This window comes from Petaurus breviceps, unplaced genomic scaffold, assembly GCF_028583685.1.
Source record: "Petaurus breviceps papuanus isolate PSGF00001 unplaced genomic scaffold, PetGlider_PUasm1.0 90792, whole genome shotgun sequence".
NCBI lineage: Eukaryota > Metazoa > Chordata > Mammalia > Diprotodontia > Petauridae > Petaurus > Petaurus breviceps.
Genome location: NW_027187347.1, coordinates 10,331,169 through 10,349,154, shown reverse-complemented (window position 1 = coordinate 10,349,154; position 17,986 = coordinate 10,331,169). Strand labels below are relative to the sequence as shown.

The window sequence follows — 17,986 nt, the reverse complement described above, 5'->3', positions numbered from 1 at the left end:
AGGCTCCATTTATTCCCATATTTTCTAGTGTTTTTAATAGGAATGGATGTTGTATTTTGCCAAAAGCCTTTTCTGCATCTATTGAGATAATCATGTGGTTTCTGCTAGTGTTATTGTTGATATGATCAATTATACTGATGGTTTTCCTAATATTAAACCATCCTTGCATTCCTGGAATAAATCCTACCTGATCAAAGTGTATTATTCTTGTGATAAGTTGCTGTAGTCTTTTTGCTAATATTTTATTGAAAATTTTTGCATCTATATTCATGAGGGAGATTGGTCTCCTAAACTTCTTTTTAAAGAAGCAATATTACCCTGTATCGGCCACTGAACAAAAATTTTGAATGAGACACTTCCAGACCAGAAATATAAATTTATACAATACCATAAAGCAGAATGGACATTTCCCTCCATTCCAAATACAGTATATAAGGAACAATACCATGCTCTGTACAGAGTGATCAAGCAAAAACATTTGATGCCTTTAACATCTACTCAGTAAGGTTGGCTACTCTAACAAGTTTATCAACTACTCTATTATATAGTTTAATTAGTTATATCAAAATGAATGATACCTTGTCTGACCTGTTACTTCTATCACAAGGATGTATAAAGTATAAAGCATAATCCAGTCTTGGTCAATATTTTCTATATAGTCATGTTTGATCATTCAGCATGGAGCTGATATCAAAATAACTTTTTGGACACCTAGAAAAATCTAACAATTTATTAGGTTACTAATATCATGCCAGGAAATATCATGTGCAAAGAAGTCAAACAAAGTTCTGGCAACATGAAAATATGGCAATGTGAAAAGTTATAAAAGAATTCTGCTCTCCCACACATTCTAGAAAATATCTGAGACAGGCCCAAGACAAAGAAAAGCAAAGAGAAACATAAGTAAACCAGTCCAGAACTGCACAAAAAGCTAGCTAAGGCTGAAAAATGGGCCACACCAACAAATTGAGGGAGAGCTCCAGAAAATGGGCTAGAATTCTGTAGGTACTGTGTAAAAGTATCACATGTACCATGGCAGCCAACAGAAGATCACATAAGTGAGCAGATTTTACATTTTACATTCCAAAGAGACACATGACCTAGATGCAAAAGGTCATATCCTAAACATATTAGAGGGCTAGAAAAAGAGAAAAGACCTTTTACAAATTCATATAGAAGAGTTCTTGACCAATCAGAAGACAGAGATGATCACACGAGATAAAGTAAACAATTCTGATTACAAAAAATTAAAGATCTTCTGCACACACACAAACTGATATAATTACTAGAAAGGAAACACTTAACTAGGAAATATCTTGAAGCAATCTGATATCTCCGATATCCAAGACACATAGGGAACTGACACAAAATATATAAGAGCAACAGATAAATGGCCAAAGAATATGAACAAATAATTGTCAAGAAGAAGAGAAGGCTGTGAACAACCATATGAAAAAAGTTCTAAATCATTAATAAAAGAAATGGCCAGCAGAACAACGCTGAAGCTGCACCTCACCTCTCCTAATGGCAAAGATGACAAAACTGGGAAATAACAATCATGGGAGGTGGGTGTGAGAGGACAAGAAAACTAATGCACTATTGGTGGAGCTCTGAAGTGGTCCACCCATTCTAGAAAGTAATTGGGAATCATGCTACTAAATTTAGTAAAGTGTGCATATCCTGCATCCCAGCAATGCCACTACTAGGTAGTGACCTAGATTGTGCTATGTATGTACAGGCTCCCAAAGAGAGCAAAGAAAGAAGGAAAGAACCCAAACATACAAAAATATTTAAATTAGTACTTTTTCATTGTAGCAAAGAAATGGAAACAAAATGGGTATTCATCACTTGGGGAATGGTTAAATAAATTATGGTACATAAAACTAATGGAATATTGTTGCACTTTAAGAAAGGATGAAAAATATAGATTCACAGAAACCTAAAAGGACTTATATGACCTAAACAAGTGTGAGGTGAATAGAACACAGAAAACAATTTCTTCAACTACACTATTGCGAAAGAAAACAATTTGGAAAGACTTAAGAACTCTGATCAATGCAGTGACCAATCACAACTCCAGAAAACAGATGATGAATTCTATTTTCCCTTGCTCAGTAGACAGGTGATGGAATAGAAATGAAAAACAAAACACACATTTTCAGACACCAATTTATAGATTTTTTTCAATAATATACTTATTTGTTACAAGAGAGGGTTTTAATTTTGGGAGGAGGGAAAGCAGTGTTATTGAAATCAGAAAAAATAGGAAGGGGCAGCTAGGTGGCGCAGTGAGTAAAGCGCCAGCCCGGAGTCCGACCTGAGTTCGGTTCAGGCCTCAGACACTTAACACCCACACAAAAAAACTAGCCGTGTAACTTTGGGCAAGTTACTTAACCCCAATTGCCCTCCAAAAGGCAATAAAAGAAAAAGAAAGAAAAAATAGGAAGAAATTAGAAGTGGTGGCAAAAAAAAAGAGAAGAAAACATTGTCAATGAAACATTACAAAAATATTCAGAAGAGAACAGAAGGGGACATAAACACACACAATAGTTTTAGAACTATCAGCTTACATTTAAAAATATATCTTTAAATAAAAAAAAAACAAGCTGTGGATAGCAGAGAATCGTGGCTTTATGTATGATCCTCTTTTTCTATTATTTGTATATGGAAGTGTTCATGGTTGTTGATGTTTGGTTCATAATAATAAAAAGAATTTTTAAAAATTTAAAACCACCAAGCTGTCATATCAAAGTTATTTATTATTGAAAAAGCAATATAACTGATCAAGTGTAACAGTACAACAAGCATAGCACCAAAGATCTCAGAGTCTGAAAGTACCATTAAGTCCAATACCTCACCCAAACCCTCTCTACTGCATCCCTGAGAAGCAATCAGAACACTTCTCCTTGAAGACCTCCAAGGAGGGGAAACTCTCTACCCCCTGAGGCAGCCTATTCTACTTTGGGATAGTTCCAACAGTTTTTCCTTACATCAAATAAAAATCTGCCTCTCTGCCACTTCTAACAATTCCTAATGATTTGCATTCTGGTGCCAGGCAGAATATATCTAATCCCACTTCCACATGACAGTCCTTCAAATATTTGAAGATAATTATCTTATCCCCAGGACAGTTAGGTGGCACAGTGGACAGAGCACTAGGCCTGGAGTCAGGAAAAATCATCTTCCTGGGTTCAAATCTGGCCTCAGACACTTAGTAGCTGGCTGACCCTGAACAAGTCACTTACCCCTGTTTGCCTTAGTTCCTCATATGTAAAATAAGCTGGAGAAAGAAACGGCAAAACACTCCAGTATTTTTGCCAAGAAAACCCCAAATGGGGTCATGAAGAATTGCACGCAACTGAAAAACGATTGAACAATAGCAACAGTCTATTTAGTAGACTACATCTCTGTCCTATTTACAAGCATAACATGCAGTAGTCAATTCTCTCATCTATGAGACTAGTTATCTTATAGAAAAAAGGAAATGGGGTAAAACTGGCATGACTTGATCTTGATAAATTCATGCTGGATTTCAGAACTCATTGCTTCCCCTTATAAATACTCACAAATCATTCTTTAATAAGTGTTTCTAGTTTCCAGGTCCTGCTCTCTTCCCTCTTTAGAAAATAAATACAATATTTAGCCTTTCACGATCCTGTGGCACCTCTCATTTTCTCCTGGATCCTTCAAAGATCGTGGACAGCAGTAGCAATCAACATCTGCCAAGTCACTCAGGGCTATAAGATGTAGATTGTTTAGGCCCTGTGACCTGTGTTCACTGAAAGCAGTGAGATATTCTCTTACTATCTATCCCCTTACTGATCTTGGCTCTTGACTCCCTGTTATATATTTCTGTTTGATTGTTCCAAGTTTAAAAAAAATTTCCCTGGGGATTAAAACAGAAATAAAATCAGAGTTGGGTAATTCACTATTTTCACCATTATCTGATATCTTTCCATCTACTGTGATCAAGAGTCCCATCCCTTCTTTGGTTTTCCTTTTGCCCCCAAATTTAAAAAAACAAACCCTTTTTGTTGTTATTAGTTTGGCATTCATCAATAGCCTCAGCTCATTCTAGGCTACTCTTACTACCATTAGTACAGTACCATATTATTCTTTTATAGAAACTACCCCCGTATCTTCCATATATCTTAAAAATCAACTATTGAATAAGTTCTCCATATAGTTCCATTAGTCTTTTAAGGCAACTCATCTTTCTTCCTCCTGAGCAGAATAATTCTCATCCTCACCAAAATTTAATTCTTGAGAACATCCCATCTCCACCTTGATCCATTTATTCCTTCACAGTACTGGGTCACTGGATCTTACTTAGTCTTTACCTAAACCCTCTGAAATATGCTCTCTAGGGTATATATCAGATAAGTCCAAATTTTCTTCTCTTTCTCTGTCAGGTGGCAATGTACCATCAACTAGCATTACTTTAGAAAATTAAAAAGAGTATTAAGTTTTCTAGTTGAAAATGGGTAGTAATAAAACTGTGGGGGGGAAAATCATAAAATTTTTAAAAGTTTATTTTTCTTCATTGTGATCTAGAACTATCATGCCTTCAGTATAGGAATTCCTGCTGTGGAAACTCCCTCCACCTGTCTGCTAGGGTACCAAAAGGTTAAATATTGAAGCATCTCAAGCATGATGTAGAAAGGAAATTGCTAGGAAAATCAGGACAGTCAGGTTCTTGCTGGGTAACCACTGACAAGTAACTTAACCTTAGAAGCCTTCATTTACTCATCTATGAAATCAGAATATTGATACTTTCATTACTTACTTTACAGAGTTATTGCAAGGAAAGCAGTGTATATAAACTATAAGCCATACATAAACGTAAGCTCCATTTTTATTGCCTGTAAGGGGCCTTTCAAACTGAATGTTGTTTGATTTTATTTTTTAATAAAAAAAACCCTATATACCTTCAATTATTCCATGACTCTTAAGCTAGAGTAATACAATAATGGGCAAAATATGCAAAAATATGCATATGGTATTTTTTTTTAAGTCCACAGACCTTTCTTAGTATAACTACAAAATTCAATTAGTACCAGTGAAATGGAAACCTCTTGGTTACTCTGTGCTGAATGATGAAAAGAGAAAAACACATTTACTTTCTCTTCCTAGAAATAAGAGCAGATCAACTGAATATAACTTTTAAAGGCATTACAATTGCTTTTTTGGTGAAACTTATAAATGATGGAACAATAACTACTATCTCATTAAATGGAATAGAATGACAACTTCACCAAAGACCCCTGATTTTAGACAAATTCTTTGGCTTCTTTAAATTCCAGTTTTTCACCTTATTGAACGAGGAAGATTCTATGCCACCTATTAGTCATACATTTACCAAATGCTTTTAAAATCACAATATAATTTCAGCATCATAGCTCATAGCCTTACAATGCTGCCACTTGAGACTTTTAACAATGTAGGAAACTATGACACATAATCAAAGAGATTCTTACAAGTAAGTTATATGTTATAGTAAATGGGACCCTATTGAACTGTATGAGTTAAATGATCCTCAAAGCGGTTGCTTTACTCCAAGGGAGTAACAAATAAGTGGAACCTGACTGATCAAACAATTAGTCTATTTGTGAATTTAATGGAAGTGATTATATAACAATTTAGCTGTTATCTAATCCTTAAAACCAAAGCAAGTCCAATTGTGTTTCTCTCCCTCTGAATGCTTTAATCGCCTTCATGATAGTATGATTCTAGTTCAGCTCACTAAACCTGACAATGAAATTCCTGGAAACTTACTATTAGGTAAGGACAAATGAACAAACCTATTATATTCCTGGAATTGGCGAATCTCTGCATGAAGCGTGAACTGGTGAAAAGCAATTCAAACATTCTATCAGCACTGATATGAAAAACACAGTTTATAAAAAGTCTTCCATTAAGGTCTCTCTCGGGGATATTTTCTTCACCTGTGGGGGAAAAAATACAAAAGAAAAAGAATGAGGGCAAGTAAACTGAAGTTTTGTTTGCACAACAAAAGTCTAATAGATATTAAATGGTTAACTATTTAAAATCTAGTATAATGGTTGGTATGTGTCAATATGCCCCTCCCCCCATGTAGTGGGAGACCTTGGCCTTTTTAAGCTAAGGTCTTTCCCAGGTCTTAGTTTGAGGCAATGCCCTTTTTTTTAAAAAACTAGATAAAAGAGGCCGTTTTGCCTCATTTCTTTCTTACATAGACTTAATTGCAACCCAAAATATTACTTTAAAGGAGTCTAGAGTTTGAATAAAGACTGGAAAAGAGGTCTGTAGTGAACAGTCATACCCCATCCTCCAGGTGTCAGAAAGGGAAATCCAACCTTAGAAGATTACACTGAAAAATCCTGGATTACCAAACTAAGCAAAGTTCATGTTTTCAATCAATTAAGTCCAATTGTCAGCCAATACCAAACTCCCAATCACTCTAAAGAGCCCTTAGATGAATTTTCCAGGTATCTATTCAAAGTTGCCAACTATAGAGACGAGAGACTCCAGGGGTACTTATTTCTAATTTTTCCCCCCAAGTAGTTAATCATTCTTATCTCCCTGTGTACAAAGGGTCTCTGCTAAACCACACAGACTAACTGTATATTGAATATTCATCAATTCTCATTCCTAAGCATTTGTTCACACTACTTTCCAGGACTAGAATGCTTTCGTAGGCATTTCTAATTATTTAATTACACTTCCTCTCCCTTTTCTAGGGCCATTCAACTTTTCCTGCCTTCCTTCAAATCTAGGAACATAGTGGGTGCTCAGTAAATATTTATTAGCATGGACTCAAAATATTATAAAGTTCATGGTACAAAAAGCCTGGTAACTAAAATTTATTGACTACTGCACAACTTGGTGACTTTTCCCAAAGGAGAAAGGATGATCAGAACAAGAACTTAAGTAACATGCAGGAATTGTAAAGAGAAAGTAAAAGTGCTAAAAGGTAAATATTATGCAAAACACTAGTATCTCCCCCCAAACATCTGCCTTTTTGTTGAATATAAAACAAACAACAAAACTTAATCTTTATTATATGAAAGCTCTGCTCCACGACAGTTCTGGGGGAAAGGAAACTATCAGGAGAGTGAACAGAGAAGGAAACAAGTGGGGAAATTTGGAAATATTTACTTTGAAGACAACCAAAAAGACAACCTCTGGCAGACATTTGGTCATTCCAATCCATTCTAATCTAGACACATGCTCTTACTATGTGTAAGACACTTTGTTAGGCTCTGGGGATACAAAGACAAAAGCCAAGCCTTCAGGGAGCTTACTATAGGGATACAGTACATACAATAATAAATAAATACAAAGTATTTGCAAAGTAATTTCTTTCTTGAAAACATTTTAATTTTTACTGATAGCTTTTGTATTTATATCACTTAGATTTTCAAATATATCCCCCCTACCCTATCCTGTGAGCTCTCCCCTGTAATAATAAATGAATAAACAAACAAATAAATAAAGGAGGAGGGAAATGCAGTTCAACAAAACTAACACATTGGTGTAATGTGGCATTAATGCAATGTCCTAAACCTATGGTGAGTGCCCAGTCTCTCCAGTGAGGGAAAGGAGATGCCATCCTCTCATCTCTGCTTCCTGAGACGAGCTTGGTCATTCCAGTTACACAGCATTCAGGATTTTTTGTTGTAGTTCTTCCCATTCACAATGCTGTGATCATTATCTACGCTGTTTTCTCGGTTCTACTTACTTCAGTCAGTTAGACAACAAACATGGAAGCACCTACTATGTGCCAGGCACTGTTCTAAGCAACAGAGATACAAAGAAAGGTAAAAAAAACAACAAACAAACCAGGTGCTGCTCTCAAGGAGCTCACAGCCTAATCGTGGAGACAAACAACACACACACAAAAAAACTAGCTGTGTAACCTTGGGCAAGTTACTTAACCCCAATTGCCCTCCAAAAGGGAAAAAAAAAAAAGATGAACTGGAAATAATAAAAAGACAGAAGACACTGGCATTAAGGGAGATCAGAAAGCTTTCTTATAGAACTTGGGCTTTTAGCTGGGCCTGGAAGGAAATCAGAGAAGCCAGGAGATGCAGATGAAGAAGATAAGAATTTCAGGAGTTCTGTGTATAAATCTTCCCATTTTTCTATAAATTCATCCTATTCATAATTTATGGTAATTATGATATAATATGATTAATTATGTAAGTAATTAATTATGTTAAAACACTGTATTTATGTATCACAATTTTCGTTTTAACCATTCTCCAGGCAGTGGGCATCTACTTTGCTTCAAGTCCTTTGCTATCACAAAAAAAAATGCTTCTATAAATATTTTGATGATGACAGGATGTTTCCTTCTGTCACGGATCTCTTTAAGGTATATGCCTAGCAGGAGGGTTTCTGGTTCAAAGTATATGAACATTTAGTCATTTTCTTGGCATAATTCCAAACTGTTTTCCAGAATGGATGGACCAATTCACAGTTCCACCAACAATGAATTAGTGCACCTGTCTTTCTACAGCCCTTCCAATACTAATCACACAAAGTAATTTCAGGAGCAAGAGAACATAAGAAAGGAGTCCAGGATTTGGGAAGCAATGAAAGTCATTTAATAGTGCTAAGGATGCTGATGTCAAGAACTTTCCTTTCCAGGCTTTCAGTTACTGTGGCTTCTAAGGAGGCAGGAGCTGCAGTACCAGGAGAGGCAGCTGCCAGGTTTCATCTCTGAAAGAACTGTTTGCTTTCCTGGGTGCTGGCTTGGGGGTAGCCTGGAAGAAGGGTTAGTGCTATGGGGTGGTAGTAGAAGCACTGCTATACCCAGGGCTCTTGGGCTTGCATGCCTGATGGTGACATTTAGTTGGCCTACTGTAGGCAGGGGTGGGGATACTGCCCTGGGACAGTGGTTATGATGGAAACAAAGTTCATAGGTTAGGGGGAAGAGGTGGCATACTACTATTTCTCAGACTCTTGGGCTTATCTGCTTGTCTATGACAGATGGTATTTTCATAATCATCTAAGAGATTTATTTTTTACTCTTATACATGGGGTTACAAAGAGTCAAAAGAAAGATTCTAAGTCTTCAAATCTAGCTAACTAAAAAAGACCCTTTGTGTGCTCGAGGTCATTAAAGATAGGAATATATGATTACACATCTTTCAGGTGTTTTGAACCTACTCAGTCCCTGGGAACTGTCAAGATGTGGGCCAAAAGAAATCCAAATTTGTAGGCAAGTTAGACTACTGGGTCTGGCAATTATAAAGAGCTATACTAGAAAAGTTTGAACAGGAGATTAGTACTTTAGGCAGGGACAAGTAATTACCATAAATCTAAGGTGTAATCCTAGTTTGGTTTGTAAGTACCATTTAACTCTGAGTGAATAATTAGGAAGTACAATCTGTGCAAAAATTATAGGTCAGTACCAAAGGATTTAAACCAAAAAGGAGGAAACATGTAGAAGGTAGAGCACAGAAAAGGGAATCTGGGAAGAGCATCCCAGGTACTGCGTGGGTAAATAGATACAATTAATCAGTCAGTCAACAAACAGTAAGTGCTTACTACATAAGAAAGAAAGTAGAACTAGAAAGTAGCTGAACAGCATTTTATTTACTGCTGATGGGAGGACAGAAATTTTCTTTTCGGTTATGATCTTATACATCCTCTCCTATCTTATCTAGCAGACTGCTGTCACAATCATCCCATCTTTCACTTCCTCCCTCCCCCTCAAATCTTCAGTCCCTATCTGCAGGTTCTTCCCTTGCTGCCTACAAACATCCAAAATCTTCACCCTTAAAAGACTGGCATTAAGTCCTATTCACAGAATCATAATTCTAGAGATGGAAGGGCTCTCACATACCATTTAGTCCTCGTCTTTAACTTTACAGATGAAAAGGCTGAGGCCCAGAGAGAACTGTGACTTGTCCAAGGTCACAGAGGAGGCATCACCCATCCTTTTCTCAAATCTCCTTGAAAAAACTACTTATACTTACTATCTCTACTTCACTCACTTTCTTAAAATTCAATTTTTTATTATTAAATATATCTAAAAACATGAACATTTAAAAATATAAAGAGTAGAATGTATATGAAACTGTGAACTTCCATTATGTACATTTTAAAAATACAGATTAAATCCCAGTACAATGCCTTGAACATAGTAGGTACTTTTAATAAACACTAAATTGGGGTGGAGCCAAGATGGCAGAGTAGAAGCAGGACCTCCTCGTGGCTCAGGCTTCCACCTTCCCCAATCCATGTAGAAAGGGGACTCTGAACAAACTTTGGAGCTGCAGAACCCACAAAATGACACAGAGAAGCTAACCTCCTGCTGAGGACAGCCTGACAGGGAATCAGCCAGCACAACGCTCTGGGAGCCGAGCCCAGCCCCACGGCGAGGCTTTAGCCCCAGGGCGTGCCTGACCAGCCACCGGCCAGAGGGACTCCAGATCAGCAGCAGCTGTGGCCTTTTCCAGATTTATCAACACATAGATGTGAAGGACAAAGTGAGAGGTCAGTGCAGTCTGGACTTTGGGACCCAGTAGGTGGGAGTGTGTGGCTTTTGCCCCCAGGGCGAGAAGCCACCAGATGCTGCACAGCCAGCCAGCACCACGTGGCAGCTTCAGCTCCTGGCCTGCAGAGTGTAGGGGGACCAAGAAGCAGTCTGAGGGGTAATCGTTCTTGCTTTAACCTACTTGGATCTGGATTGCATCTAGGGTGGCGGTCCTGGGGTGTATGTCCAGCTTGCCAGAGTGTGTGGAGACCTCAGAGAGGGCACGCATCTAATACCTCCGGCAGCTGAGAAAACCCCAGCATTTGGGACAAAAGCTGCCTTGTCTGGTGGCAGAGTCCTACTGTGGCAAAAAGCTCAGGGGTCAAGTGACTGAGGGGCGACATGACCAGGAAAAGGAAACAAAGCAAACAGAAGATTCTAACATTAGACTACTATTTTGGGGACAAAAAGGAGCAAAGCATGGAACAGGAGGAAGGCAGTGAAGTCAGAACTCCTGCACCAAAAGCTTCAAAGGAAAATACGATCTGGTTACATGCCATAGAGGACCTTAAGAAGCAGATAAGAGAAGTGGAGGAAAAATTGGGAAGAGAAATGAGAACTATGCAAGAAAATTACGAAATGAGAGTCAACAGCCTGCCTGAGGAAAATCCACCTTAAAAAATAGACTAACACTTACTAAATGATAGAATAAATGCTTATTGACTGATGGATTACTGATGGTAACAAAAGTACACTGTGTCTCCTTCTGAATTTCCTTCTGTTCTCTTCTGTGTATTTTTTAGGGTTTTCACTGATGTTTTTCTTTTCTCTTTTTTTTGGATCACTGCCCCTATCAACCAATTCCACTCCCCACCCCCTGCAAACTGAGGCCCTTTCTGTAAAATATAAGTATAATGAAGCAAAACAAATCAACACATTGGCCATGTCTGAAAATTCATTTCTCATTCTGCACCTCTAGGCCATCATCTTGCTGCCAAGAGGATGGGGGCACCCTTCATCATCAGTTCTCTGAAGTCAGTATAAGTCATTGAATTTATCAGAGATCACAAGTTTTTCCAAAATTGTTTTCCTTTACATTGCAGTACTCATTCCATAAATTGTTTTTCTGGTTCTTCACACTTCATTCTGCATCAGGTTCATACAAATCCTTTCAGGTTTCTATTACTCCATCAGATTCATTATTTCTTATGCCATATTCCCATTCATAAAGGAAGGAAAGAAGAAGGCAAGCATTTGTTAAGTTCCTATTACATGTCAGGCACTGTGCTAAATGCTTTAGAAATATTTCATTATATCCTCACAGCAATGCTGGGAAGTAGGTGCCACTATCATCCCATTTTACAGTTGAGGAAACTGAGGCTGACTTGCCCATGGTCCCGTTGCTACTAAGGGGTCTAAGGCCATATTTGAATCTAGGCCATATCGACTCTACTCACAATGCTCTATTCACTGTGTCTTCTAGTTGCCTCTATACTATAATTTATCAGTTCTCCAATTGATGCCCAGCCTCCATGTTTATGGTTCTTTGTTACAATAAAAAGTGCTGTTATAAATATTTTGTACATATATACACATGTCCCTTCCTTCTTTTTTGGGGGGAAGGGAGTAATGGTATTGCTAAGTAAAAGGATATGGGCAGTTTGGTGACTTTCTAGGTATAGTTTCAAGTTATTTTCTAAACTACGTGCTTAGTAGAGGTATTTCTGTCTATTAGGCGTTTTTAAATGGATGTTCCATAAGCTTCTCAAACTCAAAATGTCCTGAACAGAATTCATTATCTTTTTCCTCTCAAGAAACCCTCTTCTCTTCCAAATTTCCCTATTTCTATAAAGGGGACCACTGTCCTACTAATCACCATGTTTGCAAATTGTGTCATTTAAACTTGATTCCTGACTTTTCTTCAGTCTACATATCCAAATCACTTGCCAAATTTTGTTGATTCCTCATCCATGTCTCCAGTATCTTTCCTCTTCTCTCTATTCACAGAACCATCAATTCGTTCATGCCCTCACTGCCTCTTGCCTAGACTACTGCAACAGTTTCTGAATTGTTCTCCCTGACTCATCTCTTTCCACTTCAATCCACTGTCCACAGAGCTGCCAAAATGATTTTTCTAAAGTTAGGTCATTGATGACACTAGTCCAGAGTTGTGGTGCCATTAGGAATGCTAACCCAGAACGAGAAAGACATTAGGTTAGTGAGGTGTAGTACACACCCTCAAATGGCCAGTCCTATCAATTTTCATATAAGGTCAAAGAGGGGAATGGGGAGAGGAGGTAGGTTCTAGGACCTGATAGAACCCTAGCTCTACAAGTCTAGCCTGCAAGACAGTGCTTGCCACATGGTATGGACTTAATAAATGTTTGTTGATTGGTTTTCTTCTAGATGCTAAATGACAAGACTTGGCAGATGTATGCTGAGAAACAGAGCAAAATACTACTTCCTCATTTCTGGGATTTAGAAGCTATGATTATTTGGCATTGCCTTCATTTACAATTAACCATCAAAAGAAAAAAGAATAATCTACATTTGTATACTTTTTGGCAAAGAACTTAGGTAAAGCCACCTTTGACACAAAAATGATACAATCAAGGTACCATTGATAATAATTAGTGGACTATCTTCAATCAAATTCTTCTTCCAGGCATGAATATTCCATATCAACTTTCTAGGAACAGCATGTGCTGACCTCTGACATATAATACTCCCAATTCCTTTGCCTACAATCTAGTCATCAGTATGGAGGTAGTATACAGTGAAAAAAATGGACTGTGAAGAGCAGTGTGAGGAAGGAAAACCAGAAATAGGAGATAAACTGTGATTTACAGATGCGTAGGCAGACCAAAAGACTTAATATTAATATTGCTGAGCTTCCCAAATGAGATATATAATTGCTTAAGAAGTAAAATAGTGGATAGCCCCCCTGCTTCATTTATATCCATGGCATGTTTAAATACTGAGAGGAAGAATCCCCCATGGGTTGAGTAGGGCCTCCATGGCAAATTTGTGGGAAGTAATAGATGAGAGGTGGGCATGCACTGCAGGGTTGGATTCAGCACTCTAGGAAGGAATATACACATTCAGATCTAATGGAATTTTAATTGAAAAACTATGAATTATAGAAAAAATAATAAAAGTATTTATATGATATGATCTAGATGTTATCTCCCAAAATAATTTCTTTTTAAAAATCCTACTGAAGAATTTAAATGTAAATAAAGAAATAATAAATAAATTAAATTATTCCAAGTTCATACTGGAAATCTCTTGGATCTAAGATTGAAAAGCAGAAAATTTAATAACACTAACACTGCTCCTACATCTGACTGGATTACAAAGACATAGCACATTTAGGCTATCATTTTCAACAGGTACATTTAAGAATTGGCCAAAGAAAGAACATATTTAGTTGGTTCAATATTTCAGATTAGAATTTTTTAAAAGCAATCAAGCTGACTTCAATGACAGGTGAGTAGGCTCAGACTATAATATAAAAGATTCTTTCTAATCCCATTGTCCCTAAGAGTTAGAACTAGTTCAGAGGAAATGGTAGTCTCAAGGAATCATAATCCAATGGGATTTGGGCAAGAATGCTCAAAGCTGATTTGGCATCAAGGAGTAAGGAAAAGAGGCATAACTTGTTCCCAATTACTAAGAGTAAGTGAAATTCAAACTGAAAAAGTTCTGGGGATTCAGCTAACACCCTGCAAATTTTTTGGCAAAGATGACAAAAACAGGAATGGTTGATGGCAGAGAATGTGGGAAGATGGTCAGTTTCCCACCTACTGGGCACAGCTCCCTGATAGTCAAAGATAGGAAACAAGGTCCAATATAGACCATAGTTTTTATGGCAGTGCTTTTATGAGCAGCACAGAATTGGAAATAAAAATTGGTGCACGATGATGAGCAGATGGTCTTTTTGCTCCTCACACACGACACCCCCTCTCCTGTCTCTACTTCACCGCACTCCATCTTTACCTAACTCTTAAGTTCTCTCTTTCTTTAAGATGAAACTCAAGCACCATCTTCCATGTGAAGCCTCTCTTCATCTCCCCTTCTACTAGCACCTTCCCTCCCAAACTGCGCTGAATTTTGTTATTTTGTACATATGTGTTAACTCTATATTGATATTGTATATATTTTTATTTGTACTCATCTCTCCCAACAGAAAAGTTCCCTATTGGTAAAGATTATTTCATTCTTTTTAATTACTCCCTTAGCACCTAGGATAGTGCCCAGCACATAGTAAGCTCTTTATTTTTTATTTTTTGCTTTGTTTTGGAGGGCATTTGGGGTTAACTGACTTGCCCAAGGTCACACATCTAGTTTTTGTGTTGTGTCTGAGGCTGGATTTGAAGTCAGGTCCTCCTGACTCCAAGGACACCCCAGCACTCTATTCACTGCACCACCTAGCTGCCTCATAAATTCTATAATATTTGTTGACTGAATGACTAAAAAAACTATTATAATATGAATGTAAATGGACTATTACTGTGAAGTAAGAAATGTGAGGTGGTATGGCATAGTGGACACAGACGTGGTCTCAGAGTCAGGAGAGATTGCTTTAAGTCCCACCTTTGATTCATAATAACAGTGTGAACATGAGCAAGTCGCTTAATTTCTTAGTACTCTTGGTAACTAAGACTAGCAGTTGCAAAAGAATTGCCTATCTGTACTGGTAAAGGGAATTACCTCAACAATCCTTACCTTTGTCAACAAAAAATACAAATTATTAGGAATTCAGAGAAACCTAAGAAGATTTGTATAAATTGAACCAGAGTGAAATAAGCAGAACAAAAAAATTTACAAAATGACTAACAACAATGTAAAAAAATGATCAAAAAGGATATTAAATTCTGAGCAAATGATAAACGAATCAAGATCCTAGAAAACATAATGAAACACCTTTCTCCTTAAGGCATAGAGGCAGGGGACTACTGGGACAGAATGTTGTGTACACTGTGAGATGCAGTCCCTGTATCAGATGTTTTTTACTTAATTGTTCATTGTGATAAAGGAGATTTCAATCTGGATGTGAGAAAGATGGTTTCCCCTATGGGATATAAAGACAAAAAGTGTTAATAAAACTTTTTTTAGTTCCACCTTCCCCAATTCATGTAAAAGGGAACTCTTAAACTTTGGAGCTACAGAACCCAGAAAATGACACAGAGAAGCTAACCTCCTGCTGAGGACAGCCTGGCAGGCCAGCCGGCACAGGGCTCTGGGAGCCGAGACAAGCTCCACCCCAAGGATTTAGCCCCAGGGCGGGCCTGACCAGCTGCCTGCTGGAGGGACTCCAACTCACCAGTAGCTGTGGCTGTTTCCAGATTTATCAACACATAGATGCTAAGGACAAAGTGAGAGGTCAGTGCAGTGTGGACTTTGGGACCCAGTAGTTGGGAGTGCCACGGATTTTGCCCCCAGGGCGAGAAGCCACTGAGGAGCCGCAGCTATGCAGCCGCCCCCACTTAGCAGCTTCAGCTCCTGGCCTGCAGAGTGCAGGGGGACCAAGCGACCAGTCTGAGGGGCAATCGCTCTTGCTTTAGCCTGCTTGGATCTGGATTGCGGACTAGGGTGGAGGTCCTGGGGTGTGTGTCCAGCTTGCCAGAGTGTGTGGAGGCTTCAGCAAAGGCACCCAACTAATACCTCCAGCAGCTGAGAAAACCCCAGCATTTGGGACGAAAGCTCCCTTGTCTGGTGTCAGAGTCCTACAGTGGCAGAAAGCCCAAAAGTAAAGTAATTGAGTAGCAACATGACCAAGCAAAGAAAACAAAGCAAACAGAAGAACCCAACAGTAGACATCTATTTTGGGGACTAAAAGGATCAAAAGCATGGAACAGGAGGAAGACAGTGAAGTCAGAACTCCTGCACCAAAAGCTTCAAAGGAAAATACAAGCTGGTTACAGGTCATAGAGGACCTTAAGAAGCAAATAAGAGAAGTGGAGGAAAAATTGGGAAGAGAAATGAGAATGATGCAAGAAAATTATGAAATAAGAGTCAACAGCCTGACTTAGGAAAATCATACCTTAAAAAATAGACTAACTCAAATGGCAAAAGAGGCTCAAAAAGGCAATGAGGAGAAGAATGCCTTAAAAAACCGAATTTGCCAGATGGAAAAAGAATCTCAAAAGCTCAATGAGGAGAATCATTCCTTCAGAATTAGACTGGAACAAATAGAAGCTAATGACTTTATGAGAAATCAAGATGCTGTTAAACAGATCCAAACTAATGAAAGAATAGAAGGCATATGAAATATCTCATTGGAAAAACCACTGACCTGGAAAATAGGTCAAGGAGAGATAATTTAACAATTATTGGACTACCTGAAAGCCAGGATCAAAGAAATAACTTAGAAATCATCCTCCAAGAAATTCTCAAGGAAAACTGCCCTGATGTTTTAGAACCAGAGGGCAAAATAAAGGTGGAAAGAATCCATTGATCACCTCTTGAAACAGATCCCAAAAATAAAACTCCTAGGAATATTATAGCCAGGTTCTGGAATTCCCAGATCAAGGAGAGAAGATTGCAAGCAGCCAGGAAGAAACAATTTGAATATTGTGGAAACACAAACAGGATAACACAGGATCTGGCAGCTTCTACATTGAGGGATCGAAGGCCTTGGAATATGATATTCCAGAGGGCAGAGGAGCTGGGATTAAAACCAAGAATCACCTACCCAGCAAAACTGAGTATCATGTTTCAGGGGAAAATATGGTCATTCAGTGGAATAGAGGACTTTCAAGCATTCTTGATGAAAAAACCAGAGTTGAATAGAAAATTTCACATTCAGATATAAGAAGCAAGAGAAGCATGAAAAGGTAAACAGGGAAAATAAATCATAAGGAACTTATCAAAGTTGAACTATTAACATTCCTACGTGGTAAAACAATAATTGTAACTTATGAAACTTTTCTCAGTACGAAAATAGTTGAAGGGAATATATATATATATATATATATATATGTATATATATATATGTCTATATATGAGGGTATATGGGCATATGAATACATATGTGAATATGTGTATATATGTTTACAGGTATACATAGATAGAGGGCACAGGACCAATTTAATAGAAAGAGATGATACTTAAAAGGGGAAATTAAGAGGTGAGAGAGGAATATAATGAGAGGAGACAGAGAGAGATAGAATGGGGTAAACTATCTCATATAGAAGAGGTAAGGGAAAATGGTTACAATGGAGGGGAAGAATAGGAAGGCAAAAGGGAATGGGTCAACCTTATTCCCATTGAATTTGGCTTGAGGGGGGAATGAAATACACACTAAATAGGGTATCTCGCCCTATAGGAGAGTAGGGGGGAAGGGGATGAGAGGGGGGATGATCAAAGGGAGGGCAGGCCTGGGGGAGAGGGAAGTTGGAAGCACCAACTTTTGAAATGGTATAGGATCAAAGTAGAGAATAGAACAAGTGGGAGGTGGGATAGAAGGGAGGGAAATATAGTCAGTCTTTTACAATATATTAACTATGTTAATATTTT

The 17,986-nt window shown here is 38.0% G+C and overlaps 1 protein-coding gene across 3 annotated transcripts in view; it reads right to left on the bottom strand.

Annotated features, from left to right (window-relative positions):
- The window catches only part of GRAMD1C (GRAM domain containing 1C), a 173,307-nt gene that overhangs the window by 22,552 nt on the left and 132,769 nt on the right, over nt 1-17,986 (bottom strand). For all 3 annotated transcript variants that reach the window (XM_069069900.1, XM_069069897.1, XM_069069898.1), the window contains one exon: nt 5,802-5,945. In XM_069069900.1, the coding sequence (XP_068926001.1) occupies nt 5,802-5,945 (144 nt within the window). The remainder of the gene's footprint in view (nt 1-5,801; nt 5,946-17,986) is intronic.